The sequence below is a fragment of the Bombina bombina genome, chromosome 10 (genome assembly GCF_027579735.1).
Source record: "Bombina bombina isolate aBomBom1 chromosome 10, aBomBom1.pri, whole genome shotgun sequence".
NCBI classification, from domain to species: Eukaryota; Metazoa; Chordata; class Amphibia; order Anura; family Bombinatoridae; genus Bombina; species Bombina bombina.
In genome coordinates, this window is record NC_069508.1 from 105,189,992 (window position 1) to 105,206,530 (window position 16,539).

General features: G+C 40.1%; 1 protein-coding gene across 2 annotated transcripts in view; it reads left to right on the forward strand.

The window, feature by feature from the left end:
- Positions 1-16,539, forward strand: part of SEC16B (SEC16 homolog B, endoplasmic reticulum export factor) — a 602,132-nt gene that overhangs the window by 431,104 nt on the left and 154,489 nt on the right. For both annotated transcript variants that reach the window (XM_053693298.1, XM_053693299.1), the window contains one exon: positions 284-366. In XM_053693298.1, the coding sequence (XP_053549273.1) occupies positions 284-366 (83 nt within the window). The remainder of the gene's footprint in view (positions 1-283; positions 367-16,539) is intronic.

A 16,539-nucleotide genomic window follows, 5' to 3' on the forward strand; every position in this document is an offset into this window, starting at 1 on the left:
ATAGTTCATCTAAATGCACAGTTGTGCATTTTAAATACCATTAGAACAATATTTGCCTCAATATTTGTATGAATGGTTCTTTTAACAGCACTGCCAAAGTGATAACGTTTCTCACACACATCCCACTGTTGATAAAACTGAAAGCTCCATTCATACACGTTTACAATACACTTATACTCAGAAGGCCACTGGTGACGTACAACCATAGATTAGGATGTGCTTTTTTTCATTGTCTGTCAATAAACACAAAGTCCTGATTTCTCTCCTTTAATCATCTCTACAGGTCCTCCACCAGAATGCACCTTGATGGAAGGGTCCACAGAGCCCTATCCCATAACAAGCTTTGGCAACACTGACCATTCAAAGGTAAGCAAACCTCCCAACGTTTGTGGCTAGGAGCTAGGGATTCAGGAGGTTGAGGAGGGCCATCATCATTTTGTGGGTGTGGCTGTCTCAGAAAGGGCGGGTCATGAGCGGATAGTGGGTGAGATTATGGGCATTTTTGAGTGGTAAGTGGGCGTGTCTTGGAAGTTTGTGGTTGTGTCAGGGCAGTTTGTGGGTGTGTCTGGACCGTTTGTGGGCAGATCTATGGCAAATTCTACAAGTCGGTTTATATGGCTGTCTTAGAGGGACAGCAGGACACAGCTCAGAATGAGAGACTGTCACTCTCAGATAGGGACAGTTAGGAGATCTGGGTAAGCTATTCATGTGCAAACCCAAAAAAAATTCATTGAAAAAATGTAAAAAAAAATGTTTTTTTCAGTTCTGCAACACAATTTGTTCTTATGGTAATTTCCTTTTTAATATGGAAAGAGTACACAGCTGCATTCCTAACTTTTGGGAATACTGAACCTGGCCACCAGGAGGAGGCAAAGACACCCCAGCCAAAGGCTTAAATACCTCCCCCACTTCCTCAGAACCCCAGTCATTCTTTGCCTTTCATCACAGGAGGTTGGCAGAGAAGTGTTAGAAGATTTCGGAGTAGTCTCTTATGGAGGGTAGTAATCTTCGAGATGGGACTGTCAGCCTCTCAGTGAGAGCATGGATGAAAGTTAGAGTTCGGAGATGCAGGGAGAGTCTTCCTGCGAAAACATCCCGACTCATTAACAGCTCAATAAGCAATCAGCGTTGACGAGTTTCGCTGCCTGCTTTCTTCACTCAAGTCCATGTCAGAAGCAACGCTACTATCTGTCAAACTTGAAGGACCGTGTTACTGTTCCACGGCATAGAGTCTGGTAAGAGCGTTTGATTTTTTATACATGTATGATAACGCAAGAAGACAGGGTCACAGTGTGACTAGGGTTGCCAGGTGTCCTCCACAAAAATACCGGACACCCAAGAAAAAACTGGGGGGGGGGGGGGCGGTATTTGTTTGATGTGAAATTTACTGGGAAAAAATAAATAAATAAATAATATATATATAATTTCCTTGGTCAAATAAATATGTGTGAGTAGTGAAGCTGTGTTTACCACATGTGTTACACACAAAAAAACATAATATAATCATATAGATTGCTAGTTGTAAGTGGCAATGCATGTAAATGTGCCAGATACACAGGGACAATGACACAAATCAATGTGGTAAATAAATAAATCTGTAGAAAAAAACATAATGATAACAGAACCTATATGAATAGATTGAACTGGTTATCTGTAAGAATGTAAATAAGTGGAAATTTCATAGATTTGTTTCTTTTTGACGCCTAAATAAAATGGTTGTCCAACTACCAATAAAAACACACATATCAATGATGTGTAACTTGATAATATATCAAACATGTGCAAAATGTTCTAATCACTAAACAGATAGATACAATGAGATACATAGATACTTTTATAAATAGGTACAGACTTTTTATTTTTTTTATTTTGGGGGTTGAATATTGCAATAGATGTAACAACTATCTCTTAGTTATGCCAGTTTTCATCCTTTCTACATACACACACCTAAACATATGTCAGAAATATAAATTTGGCAAAGAGATAAATTTATTAAAATGAAAACATTAGCCATATTTTAAAAATTGAGCAATAATGTATTTGTATCATAAGCAGAATATAATCTAATTATTACAATTATGTTAATTGTAATATTTAGAAGAAAAGATGCCTAGTAATACGGCAATAATTAACCATTAGATTTAGTAATGGCGGTGAGAATACTATTATGGGTAAGTCCAATGTTCCCCTATCCCATAAAAGCAGCGCCCTGCAATTCTAGCAGCTGCCAGCAGAGGTCTCTGTATTGTCTCACTGATCCAGATCAATCAGCAGCCCTGGGGAGCCAATCATGGAGGCGCTGAATCGGACTTGATCAAAGGGCTTCTTACAATCCTGCTGATCCTTCTCCGCAACGCCCGTCATGTCCCCGCCACTACTAGTCACCTCTTAACCACTTTAAGTTTGGTTGCAGTACTTTCAGGCGGCAGGCCTATTCCTGTCCCTCCACAGATCACTATAAGTGACAGGATGGGACCTTATTACCCCGCCGACTAGTACAATAAGTCTAGCTTCTCTCCCCAGGTATCTTTATCATCCTACCCTCACATCGCACGGGCCCACCTCTTCTAGCTCCCCAGACAAACTTGTTCCCCCACACTTGCCCTGTGCCTCAGGGGTGACGCTGGGTATCTGCTCGTTCACATTAGGTTTATAAGACATTCCCAGCAACATGACTGCCAAGAGGGGAGGAATTCACAACACTTTTTTGTTGTTTACAACAGCGGCACCGGCAAATATGGTGTCAGTGTCTCACTCACTTGTGCTGACAGTAACATTTAAATATGTCCATTTTTTTTTAAAGATTTTACTGGACAGGAAACAGAAATACCGGACTGTCCTGTCAAATACCGGACACCTGGCAACCCTAAGTTTGACTTCTTTTAACTGTATAGAATCAAGGGTTAATATCTCCTGAGGGGGATTATTGAACAGTGGGGAATAATCTTATATGTTTATTTGATTTTATGCTGCTTTTATGTCTGAGATGTTATGGGCTCATAGGCTGTTATGGAATATACAGGTTTCACTTTCACTTTGAGAGCTGTGCAGCTTACAAGCTTGGTGCACTTTTTCTCTTAGCAGGGACAGTCCTGCATTCTGCACCATGTGACGTTACTGCGCAGTTCAGACGGCAGTGTCTGCGGCCTTTAATGCTTTACCTCACCCTGCTATGCGCAAGCGAAAAGTTACCTATTGCACTCCTTCCCAGAGTACATCAGATAATTTATTGGATTTAACTGATAGGGTTATCCGAGGATGAAGTTCTTTCTGAGACTTCAGAGTATGAACATTCTGGGTCAGAGTCTGCTGCCTCTAAACCTCCGGCTGCGAAAGAACCAGATGTTTTAGGAATTTGCATTTCTTCTAAAGGAAGTTTTTGGCGAATTCAGAGGTTCCAGAGGCCAAATTGCCTAATGAACCTTTGATTCCTAAATTGTATAGAGTTTGAGGACAGGGTGGTACCTTATCCTTCCCTGCTTCTGTTAGATGGCAAACATTATTAAGAATGAATGGGACAGGATTGGATTCCTTTTTCCCCAATCTCCCTTTAACAACTTGTTCCCAATCCTGGACTCTCAATGGAGTTGTGAGGTTCCGTCCCTAAAAGGGATGGCACTATCTTCTTCCTTGCTAAACGTACTACTATCCCGCTTAAGGATAGCTCTTCGTTTAAAGAGCCCATGGATAATAGATGGAGACCGTTTTAAGAAAGATGTTTCAACATACAGGATACTTGTTTCAACCGGCGGCGGCTCTTGCCGCGGTTGCTGGAGCAGCTACCTACTGGTGTGACTCCTTATGAGATTTGATTGAGGGGGAGGGTCCCCTCAACGCTATTCAGGAAAGATTTAAGGCCTTGAGGGTTGCTAATTCTTTTATCTGTGATGCTAATAAGCAGATTATTCACCTAAATGCTACGGCTTCAGCTTTTTCTGTTCAGGCCCATCGGGCTCTGACTGAAGTCATGGTCTTCGTATATGAATTGTAAGTCTAGACTTCTTTCCCTCCCCTTTAAGGGAATTATTTTGTTTGATCCAGGCCTGTACTCAATTATCTCCACGGTCACAGGGGCAAGGGTGCCCTCCTATCGCAAGAGAATATGAACTAGTCTAAGGGACAGTTTTCATTCTGATAAAGCTCATGTCAGCATGCCTCCACTAAGCCAGAGCAAAACAAGAGCTCTTGGAAGCCGGCTTCGTCCTGGAATAAATCCAAGCACAGCCGGCATGAATGGGCGATTCCCGGTCCTCTTCTGGATTGTGTAGGGGGCAGACTGTTGCTCTTTTCAGTCGCTTGGTTCAGGGATGTGCAGGATCCATGGGTCCTGGAGGTCATAGCTAAGGGTTACAAGATAGGTTTCAATTCTCAGCCACCCAAGGGCAGATTCCTTCTCTCTCTCCTGTCTTCCTGACCAGAAAGGAGGGAAGCCTTTTTTGGGGTGCGTACTGGATCTGTCCTCTTAGGAGTTATTGTCCCGGTGCCTATCGCAGTGAGAGGTTTGGGATACTATTCAATCCTTTTCTTGGTCCCACAGAAGGAGGGAACTTTCCATCTGATTCTGGACCTAAAGTGCTTAAACAAGTTTTTAAATGTCCCCTCGTTCAAGATGGAGACAATAAGGTCCATTCTTCCCCTCGAGAAGGGCAGTTCATGACCACGATAGATCTGAAGGATGTTCCATTCACGTACCAATCCTCAAGGATCATTTCCAGTTCCTAAGGTTTGCGTTCCTGGACCAGCACTTCCAGTTTATTGCACTTCCGTTTGGTCTAGCTACGGCTCCAAGGAATTTTTCGAAGAGTGGACAATTTGAAATCTCTCCTCTTTCTTTTTGGTTTCCCATGGATGGAAGATAAATATAGAGAGAGTTCTCTTGTATCAAGTACCAGGGTAGAATTCACGGGTAGTATAATAGAATCAGAATATTTTTAACAGACCAGAGAGGTTGCAAGCTAGCCTCAACATATCTTGCCCTCCAGACCTTCTTAAGGCCATCTGTGGCTCGGTGTATGGAGGTGATTGGTCTCATGGTGTCCAACATGGACATCATTTCCTTTGCCAGGTTTCACCTCAGACTGTTGCAACTGCGCATGCTGAAGCAGTGTAACGGGCGATCATTTGGATCTGTCTCAACAGACAAGACCACTTGTCCCGAGGGACGTCCATCTTAAGACCATTCTGGGTGATTGTGACTACGGTTGCGAGTCTTTCAGGATGGGGAGCTGTTTGGGGTGCCAGGAATGCACAGGGCCTTTGGAGCAAAACTCCCTCCCGATCTCATTTTGGCTCTTCGGGCAATATACAATGCTCTGAAGGCTTGGCCTCTGCTGGGTCTGTCCCAGTTTATCAGATTCCAATCAGACAATATAACCTCGGTGGCTTACATCATCCATCAGGGGGGAACAAGAAGCTCCCTAGCTATGAGGGAAGTATCTTGGATTCTCTAATGGGCGGAGACCCACATTTGTTCGCTGTCAGCAATCCCCATTCTGGTTGTGGACAACTGAGGAGTGGATTTCCTCAGCAGACAATCCTTTCATCTGGGGGAATGGTCTCTCCATCCCTAGTGTTTGCGGAGATTTGCAAAAGGAAGATCTTATGATGTCTCAATACCAAGCTACCCAGATATGGGTCAAGGTACAGGGATCCTCAGGCGGAGCTAACAGATGCATTAGCGGTGCCTTGGAGGTTCAATCCAAGTTATCTTTTCCAGCCGTTACCACTACTTCCTAGTGTAGTGGCTGGAATCAAGCTAGCGTCAGTGATTGCTCCGTCTTGGTTGCGAAGGATATGGTTCACGGATATAGTGGGGATGTCATCATCTCCTCCGCGGAAGTTACCTTGTCACAGGGATCTGCTGACCAAGGTCTCTTTGTTCATCAATGTCTAGATTCTCTGAGGGAGAAGAGAGGGTTTTCTGAGAGAGTTATTTTTACTCTCATTCAAGCTCATAAGCTGGTTGCTTGTCGCATCTATCATAAGGTGTTGAGGACCTACTTATTCTGTTCTCCAGGATGAACTGGAGAAGGGCTTTTCTGCAAGTCCCCTGAAGGGACAGATTTCGGCACTGTCTGTGTTACTGTACAAGAGGTTCGCTGAGCTTCCAGATATGCAGTCATTTGTTAAGGCTCTGCTAGGATCAGGCCTGTGTTTAGATCTAATGCTCCTCCTTGGAGTTAAAATCTTGTTCTTAAAGTTTTGCAACGGGCTCCGTTGGAGCCTATGCATGAAGTAGACATTAAATTGTTGTCTTGGAAGGTTCCTTTTCTATTGGCTATTGCTTCTGCGTTCAAAGAATCTGTGATTGCTGCCTTGCAATGCATCCCTCCTTATCTGACTTTCCATGCTGATAAGGCTGTTCTACGAACCAAGTTAGGTTTTTTCCTAAGGTTATGTCAATTCGCAACATCAATCAAGAGATTGTGTTCTACGAACCAAGTTAGGTTTTTTCCTAAGGTTATGTCAATTCGCAACATCAATCAAGAGATTGTGGTTCCTTTCTTATGTCTTATGTCCTAATCCTTCCTCATCGAAGGAATGTTTACAACGTAATTCTGGATGTGTTTTGTGCCTTGAAGTTCTATCTTCATGCCACGAAGGAATTTAGACAAACTTCTTTCTCTGTTTGTTCTCTTTTCCGGGAAGCGTAGGGGTCAAAGGGCCTCTTTGACTTCCTTATCTTTTTGGCTGAGGAGTGTCATCCGTTTAGCATAGAGCCAGAGGGACATAAGCCTCCTCTGAGGATTACGGCTTATTCTACGAGAGCTGTGTTTTCCTCTTGGGCCTTCAAAAATGAGTCCTCTATGGATCAGATCTGTAAGGTGGTTATCTGGTCCTCCTTACATACTTTTTCTAAATTTTAAAATTTTGATGTTTTGCTTCTGCTGAAGCAACCTTCGGGAGAAAGGTTTTGCAGTCTGTGGTGCCCTCAGATTAGGGTCCGCCTCTATTTTTTCCCTCCTGTTAGCATTTCGTGTACTCTAGAGCTTTGGTATATGTTTCCCACAAGTAAAGAATGCAGCTGTGGACTCTTCCCATATTAAGAAGGAAAACATAAATTATGCTTACCAAATAATTTCCTTTCCTTCTATATAGTAAGAGTCCACAGCTCTCGGCCAGGTTCTCAGATGGGCGGCCCTAAATTTAAATTCAATCTTCTGGCACCTTTTTCACCCTGATATTTTTCCTACTGTTCCTTGTTCCCTCTGCAGAATGACTGGGGTTATGAGGAAGTGGGGGAGTTATTTAAGCCTTTGGCTGGGGGGTGTCTGCCCTCCTCCTGGTGGCCAGGTTCAGTATTCCCACAAGTAAGGAATGCAGCTGTGTACTCTTCCTATACAGAAGGAAAGGAAATTATCTGGTAAGCATCATTTTATGTTTTTACCACAAACGATAGATAAATCCCTATAACCTACCACATTCTCATTTTAAAGGGACACTGAACCCAAATTTTTTTCTTTCATGATTCGAATAGAGCATGCAACTTTCTAAATTACTCCTTTTATCAAATTTTCTTTGTTTTATTGGTATCTTTATTTGAAAAGCAGGAACGAAAAGATTAGGAGCTGGCCCTTTTTGGTTCAGCACCCTGAATAGCGCTTGCTGATTGGTGGCTACATTTACCATCAATCAGCAAGCGCTACCCAAGTGCTGAACCTAAAATGGTCCGGCTCTTTAGCTTTCTTTCCTGCTTTTCAAATGATACGAAGAAAAATTAATAATAGGAGTAAACTAGAAAGTTGCTTAAAATTGCATGCTCTGACTCATGAAAAAAAAAACATTTGGGTTTCATATGCCATTAACATTGATACAATGACATAGTCACCCATTTCTATATTAATTTTGCTTTTACAGGTTTTAAATTATTTCATATTTTTTTTTTAGTAATTTTGAATTAAATATTAATGCTGATTAAACCATTTCAAATTTTCTTTGCATTGGACATTTCAGCTTTACTGGATAAATTAAAACTAGGTGCAGTTTCTTTATAGGCCCTCATGGAAGATACATTTAAGAATTATTCAAAACCGATTTTTTTTCCTCACTGAAATTAATATTTTAAAAAACTTTGGCCTAGATTTGGAGTTTGGCGGTAAAAGGGCTGTTAACGCTCCGCGGGCTTTTTTCTGGCCGCACCATAAAATTAACTCTGGTATCGAGAGTTCAAACAAATGCTGCGTTAGGCTCCAAAAAAGGAGCGTAGAGCATTTTTACCGCAAATGCAACTCTCGATACCAGAGTTGCTTACGGACGCGGCCAGCCTCAAAAACGTGCTCGTGCACGATTCCCCCATAGGAAACAATGGGACTGTTTGAGCTGAAAAAAAACCTAACACCTGCAAAAAAGCAGCGTTCAGCTCCTAACGCAGCCCCATTGTTTCCTATGGGGAAACACTTCCTACGTCTGCACCTAACACTCTAACATGTACCCCGAGTCTAAACACCCCTAACCTTACACTTATTAACCCCTAATCTGCCGCCCCCGCTATCGCTGACCCCTGCATATTATTTTTAACCCCTAATCTGCCGCTCCGTAAACCGCCGCAACCTACGTTATCCCTATGTACCCCTAATCTGCTGCCCTAACATCGCCGACCCCTATATTATATTTATTAACCCCTAATCTGCCCCCCTCAACGTCGCCGACACCTGCCTACACTTATTAACCCCTAATCTGCCGAGCGGACCTGAGCGCTACTATAATAAAGTTATTAACCCCTAATCCGCCTCACTAACCCTATCATAAATAGTATTAACCCCTAATCTGCCCTCCCTAACATCGCCGACACCTACCTTCAATTATTAACCCCTAATCTTCCGAGCGGAGCTCACCGCTATTCTAATAAATGTATTAACCCCTAACGCTAAGTCTAACACTAACACCCCCATAACTTAAATATAATTTACATCTAACGAAATTAATTAACTCTTATTAAATAAATTATTCCTATTTAAAGATAAATACTTACCTGTAAAATAAATCCTAATATAGCTACAATATAAATTATAATTACATTGTAGCTATTTTAGGATTAATATTTATTTGACAGGCAACTTTGTAATTATTTTAACCAGGTACAATAGCTATTAAATAGTTAAGAACTATTTAATAGTTACCTAGTTAAAATAATAACAAATTTACCTGTAAAATAAATCCTAACCTAAGATATAATTAAACCTAACACTACCCTATCAATAAAATAATTAAATAAACTACCTACAATTACCTACAATTAACCTAACACTACACTATCAATAAATTAATTAAACACAATTCCTACAAATAACTACAATTACATAAACTAGCTAAAGTACAAAAAATAAAAAAGAACTAAGTTACAAAAAATAAAAAAATATTTACAAACATAAGAAAAATATTACAACAATTTTAAACTAGTTACACCTACTCTAAGCCCCCTAATAAAATAACAAAGCCCCCCAAAATAAAAAATTCCCTACCCTATTCTAAATTAAAAAAGTTACAAGCTCTTTTACCTTACCAGCCCTGAACAGGGCCCTTTGCGGGGCATGCCCCAAGAATTTCAGCTCTTTTGCCTGTAAAAGAATAAATACAATACCCCCCCCCAACATTACAACCCACCACCCACATACCCCTAATCTAACCCAAACCCCCCTTAAATAAACCTAACACTAAGCCCCTGAAGATCTTCCTACCTTGTCTTCACCATACCAGGTTCACCGATCCGTCCTGGCTCCAACATCTTCATCCAACCCAAGCGGGGGTTGGCGATCCATCATCCGGTGCTGAAGAGGTCCAGAAGAGGCTCCAAAGTCTTCCTCCTATCCGGCAAGAAGAGGACATCCGGACCGGCAAACATCTTCTCCAAGCGGCATCTTCGATCTTCTTCCATCCGGTGCGGAGCGGGTCCATCTTGAAGCAGGCGACGCGGATCCATCCCCTTCTTCCGTTGTCTCCCGACTAATGACGGTTCCTTTAAGGGACGTCATCCAAGATGGCGTCCCTCGAATTCCGATTGGCTGATAGGATTCTATCAGCCAATCGGAGTTAAGGTAGGAATTTTCTGATTGGCTGATGGAATCAGCCAATCAGATTTAGCTCGCATTCTATTGGCTGATCGGAACAGCCAATAGAATGCGAGCTCAATCTGATTGGCTGATTGGATCAGCCAATCGGATTGAACTTGATTCTGATTGGCTGATTCCATCAGCCAATCAGAAAATTCCTACCTTAATTCCGATTGGCTGATAGAATCCTATCAGCCAATCGGAATTCGAGGGACGCCATCTTGGATGACATCCCTTAAAGGAACCGTCATTAATCGGGAGACAACGGAAGAAGAGGATGGATCCGCGTCGCCTGCTTCAAGATGGACCCGCTCCGCACCGGATGGAAGAAGATCGAAGATGCCGCTTGGAGAAGATGTTTGCCGGTCCGGATGTCCTCTTCTTGCCGGATAGGAGGAAGACTTTGGAGCCTCTTCTGGACCTCTTCAGCACCGGATGATGGATCGCCAACCCCCGCTTGGGTTGGATGAAGATGTTGGAGCCAGGACGGATCGGTGAACCTGGTATGGTGAAGACAAGGTAGGAAGATCTTCAGGGGCTTAGTGTTAGGTTTATTTAAGGGGGGTTTCGGTTAGATTAGGGGTATGTGGGTGGTGGGTTGTAATGTTGGGGGGGGGGGTATTGTATTTATTCTTTTACAGGCAAAAGAGCTGAAATTCTTGGGGCATGCCCCGCAAAGGGCCCTGTTCAGGGCTGGTAAGGTAAAAGAGCTTGTAACTTTTTTAATTTAGAATAGGGTAGGGAATTTTTTATTTTGGGGGGCTTTGTTATTTTATTAGGGGGCTTAGAGTAGGTGTAATTAGTTTAAAATTGTTGTAATATTTTTCTTATGTTTGTAAATATTTTTTTATTTTTTGTAACTTAGTTCTTTTTTATTTTTTGTACTTTAGCTAGTTTATTTAATTGTATTTATTTGTAGCAATTGTGTTTAATTAATTTATTGATAGTCTAGTGTTAGGTTAATTGTAGGTAATTGTAGGTAGTTTATTTAATTATTTTATTGATAGGGTAGTGTTAGGTTTAATTATATCTTAGGTTAGGATTTATTTTACAGGTAAATTTGTTATTATTTTAACTAGGTAACTATTAAATAGTTATTAACTATTTAATAGCTATTGTACCTAGTTAAAATAAATACCAAGTTGCCTGTAAAATAAATATTAATCCTAAAATAGCTATAATATAATTATAATTTATATTGTAGCTATATTAGGATTTATTTTACAGGTAAGTATTTATCTTTAAATAGGAATAATTTATTTAATAAGAGTTAATTTATTTCGTTAGATGTAAATTATATTTAAGTTAGGGGGGTGTTAGTCTTAGGGTTAGACTTAGCTTTAGGGGTTAATCAATTTATTAGAATAGCGGTGAGCTCCGGTCGTCAGATTAGGGGTTAATAATTGAAGTTAGGTGTCGGCGATGTTAGGGAGGGCAGATTAGGGGGTTAATACTATTTATTATAGGGTTAGTGAGGCGGGTTAGGGGTTAATAACTTTATTATAGTAGCGCTCAGGTCCGCTCGGCAGATTAGGGGTTAATACGTGTAGGCAGGTGTCGGCGACGTTGAGGGGGACAGATTAGGGGTTAATAAATATAATATAGGGGTCGGCGGTGTTAGGGGTAGCAGATTAGGGGTACATAAGGATAACGTAGGTGGCGGCGCTTTGCGGTCGGAAGATTAGGGGTTAATTATTTTAAGTAGCTGGCGGCGACGTTGTGGGGGGCAGGTTAGGGGTTAATAAATGTAATACAGGGGTCGGCGGGGTTAGGGGCAGCAGATTAGGGGTACATAAGTATAACGTAGGTGGCGGTCGGCAGATTAGGGGTTAAAAATTTTAATCGAGTGGCGGCGATGTGGGGGGAGCTCGGTTTAGGGGTACATAGGTAGTTTATGGGTGTTAGTGTACTTTAGGGTACAGTAGTTAAGAGCTTTATGAACCGGCGTTAGCCAGAAAGCTCTTAACTCCTGCTATTTTCAGGCGGCTGGAATTTTGTCGTTAGATGTCTAACGCTCACTTCAGAAACGACTCTAAATACCGGAGTTAGAAAGATCCCATTGAAAAGATAGGATACGCAAATGGCGTAGGGGGATCTGCAGTATGGAAAAGTCGCGGCTGAAAAGTGAGCGTTAGACCCTTTAATCACTGACTCCAAATACCAGCGGGCGGCCAAAACCAGCGTTAGGAGCCTCTAACGCTGGTTTTGACGGCTACCGCCGAACTCCAAATCTAGGCCTTTATGTTCTATTGTAGGCATAAGAAATTCTAAAAAAAAAAAAATGGCTATTTGTATTTAGATGGCACTTAACACACATTAGCCCCTAAATAATAATTATATATGTGAATGGTTTTTTAAAAGGTTCAAGACTGTTGTTACCAGGATATATTACTTGACTTGTGTTTAAAAGGTTATGGGGCCGCTTTATCACGGCCCGAATGGGGCCGTATACACCTGTTTCAGCGCCGAAAACAGGAGATAAGAAGCAGCGGTCTTAAGACCGCCGCTCCTTAACTTGTCCGCTACCTCTGAGGCGGCGGACAGCAATCCGCCCGATCGCATACGATCGGGTTGATTGACACCCCCTGCTAGCGGCCTATTGTCCACGAATCTGCACAGGGCGGCATTGCACAAGCATTTCTAGTGAAATGCTTGTGCAATGATAAATGCCGACAGCGTATGCATTTATCGATGTGCGGTGGACATGATCGCTACAGCGGATCATGTCCATTCACACTTTCATAAATCGGCTCCTATGAGTTGAGGTCCCATAGACAATGCATACTTCTTTCTTTTGACATACATATAATATAAAGCAAATTATTTTCCAGTAACTATACCAGGTGCAAACACAGTTACGGATTTTATTAATGTAGAAAAGGATATGTATACTGGATATAAAATAATTGCAATAATTGAAATAACCCTTGAACCTATTTTAATCCATTATTAGAATTTGTTATTAGAAAACTGAATTGAACTTCTTTTATTGTTTGGCATTTTATTCATTGTCATTTCAGTCCATTAGAAACCTAGTTGTTTCAGTTACTTGATCTACTTGTTTTTCAAATGCAGTATTTCTGAAACATCTGTGTTTTCTGTATTCTAAATAGGTAACCACGTCAAAACATTCAAAATAGCATTTTGCACTTTGATTCAATATTTGTGACTGATATATATTTGAATAGTATTTTTCAGTTTATTAATAATATCAATTCAAGATGTGCCATTAGCCCTTTCATATATATTTTTTGTAATGTATAATTAAGATGTTAAACAACCTGAAAACACTTCCTTGCAGTAATCAGCTAACATTCAAATATTCATATTTATTTCTGCATGTTTCACAGTGTATACATTTTACTGGTTAAAGGAATAAAAAATGTCAAAATTGAAACATTCATGGTTGTATTTCAATTTTAAATAGCAGTTCTGCGATATACTTCCTTCCTTCAGCAAAAATGCTTCTATTAAAAGTTATTACCGGTTTTCAGCAGCATACGCACATATGCTGTGAGGGCCCACGATTAGCATTAGCATTAAAGGGACACTGAACCCAAATTTTTTCTATTGTGATTTAGATAGAGCATGCAATTTTAAGCAACTTTCAAATTTACTTTCATTTAATTTTATTTTCATTCTCTTGGTATCTTTATTTGAAATGCAAGAATATAAGTTTAGATGCCGGCCCATTTTTGGTGAGCACACTGTGTTGTTCTTGCTGATTGGTGGATAAATTCACCCACCAATAAACAAGTGTTTTCCATGGTTCTGAACCAAAAAAATAGCTTAGATGCCTTCATTTTCAAATAAAGAAAGCAAGAGAACGAAGAAAAAATGATAATAGGAGTAAATTAGAAAGTTGTTTAAAATCGAATGCTCTATCTGAATCACGAAAGAAAAAAATTGGGTTCAGTGTCCCTTTAAAGCACCACACCTCCTCAAAGTGACAGCAGTTGCTTGTATGACAAATTGTCTTCGCTGACACAATGCACACCACTGCCAGCTCTCTGAGAACGTGTGTTGTTTGAATGCTGGTGCACGGGGCCTCATAGCATATGTGCGTATGCCGTTAAAAAAATTAATAACTTTTACTAGAAGCATTTTTGCTAATGGAACAATATTGCTAAAATGCTTCTATTTCAAATTAAAATGCACATTTTATTTTTTGACATTTTTATCCCTTTAAATGGATAGGAAACCCCAACATTTTCTTTCATGATTTGGATAGAACATACAATTTTAAACAACTTTCCAATTTGCTTCTATTATCACATTTTATTTGTTCTCTTGTTATCCTTTGCTGAAAGAACAGCATTTCACTACTGGCAGCTAGCTGAACACATCTAGTTAGCCAATCACAAGAGACAAATGTGTGCAGGCACCAATCAGCAGCAGCTCCCACTAGCTGCTGCTGATTGGTGCCTGCACACATTTGTCTCTAAGAAAGACAAGAAAATATAAGAAATATGCGAATTAATTTTCAACAAAGGATGCCAAGAGAACAAAGCACATTTAATAAATAGAAGTGAATTTAAAAGTGTCCTAAAATGACCTGCTCTATCTGAATCAGGCAAGTTTAATTTTGACTTTCCTATTCCTTTAACTATTTTTAAGTTATGAAACTATGAATGACAGATTTGTGATTATTAAAATGGAAACTGAGCATGCGTGAAACCGTAAACTATAAAAAAAAAAGGACTTTGTGAAGAGAGCCAGACTAGGTTGTCAGTTGATGATAAATTGGACTACCAATGGGGAAGGCTTGTTACTGACAAATTAACGCAGTAAAAAGCCACAAGAAACCAATAAAACAAGGTTATTAAACAAAAAAATTATAATTTATGAAACAAGCCACATCCAGCGCAGGTGATAGACAGAATTACAGGGAACGAATAAAAAATGAGATCTATATTCAAATTCGTCTGACATTTATTGGGAACCGGTAATGTGCAGAATGTTTTTTCCAGCAGGTATTTGATGCATAAATGCAAGAAGAGGTTACAAGGAATTGTGGGATTTGATAACGTTTTGTTTTTTTAAGGATTGATTTATGGATATAGAGAACATTTTGCTACAAACTGATTCATGGTATAATGGTAGAACTCCTTACTTCAATGACTTCATCCCCTTAACTGTCACTTCCAGTAAAAAAAAAAAAAGTAAAAATAGAATTTAAATGTGGCTGTTCTCTTTCTGTCAAACAAATATGATTTGTTTTTCTCCTTTATGCTAAATTATCTGCGTATATAAGAAGAAAAAAAAAATGTCACTCATATAGAGTTTTCTTAAAGGGACTTGAAACCCTAATTTTTTCTTTTAGTATTCAGATAGAGAATACATTTTTAAACAACTTTCCAATTTACTTCTATTATCAGTTTTGCTTAATTTTCTTGGTATCTTTTGTTGAAGGAAGAACAATGCACTGCATGCTTTTCAACAAAGGATACCAATAGAACTAAGCAAATTAGATAATAGAAGTAAATTGGAAAGTTGTTTAAAATTGTATTCTCTATCTGAATTATGAAGGAATTTTTTTTTCATGTCCTTTTAATTGAAACACACATACACATATATATATATGTGTGTGTGTATATATATATATATATATATATATATATATATATATATATATATATATATATATATATATATATATATATATATATAAATTAAGGCCTAGATTTGGAGTTTGGCGGTAGATGGGCTGTTAACGCTCCGCGGGCTTTTTTCTGGCCGCACCATAAAATTAACTCTGGTATCGAGAGTTCAAAAAAATGCTGCGTTAGGCTCCAAAAAAGGAGCGTAGAGCATTTTTACCGCAAATGCAACTCTTGATACCAGAGTTGCTTACGGACGCGGCCAGCCTCAAAAACGTGCTCGTGCACGATTCTCCCATAGGAAACAATGGGGCTGTTTGAGCTGAAAAAAAACCTAACACCTGCAAAAAAGCAGCGTTCAGCTCCTAACGCAGCCCCATTGTTTCCTATGGGGAAACACTTCCTACGTCTGCACCTAACACCCTAACATGTACCCCGAGTCTAAACACCCCTAACCTTACACTTATTAACCCCTAATCTGCCGCCCCCGCTATTGCTGACCCCTGCATTATATTATTAACCCCTAATCTGCCGCTCCGTAAACCGCCGCAATTTACATTATCCCTATGTACCCCTAATCTGCTGCCCCTAACACCGCCGACCCCTATATTATATTTATTAACCCCTAATCTGCCCCCTCAACGTCGCCGACACCTGCCTACACTTATTAACCCCTAATCTGCCGAGCGGACCTGAGCGCTACTATAATAAAGTAATTAACCCCTAATCCGCCTCACTAACCCTATCATAAATAGTATTAACCCCTAATCTGCCCTCCCTAACATCGCCGACACCTACCTTCAATTATTAACCCCTAATCTGACGACCGGAGCTCATCGCTACTATAATAAATGGATTAACCCCTAAAGCTAAGTCTAACCCTAACACTA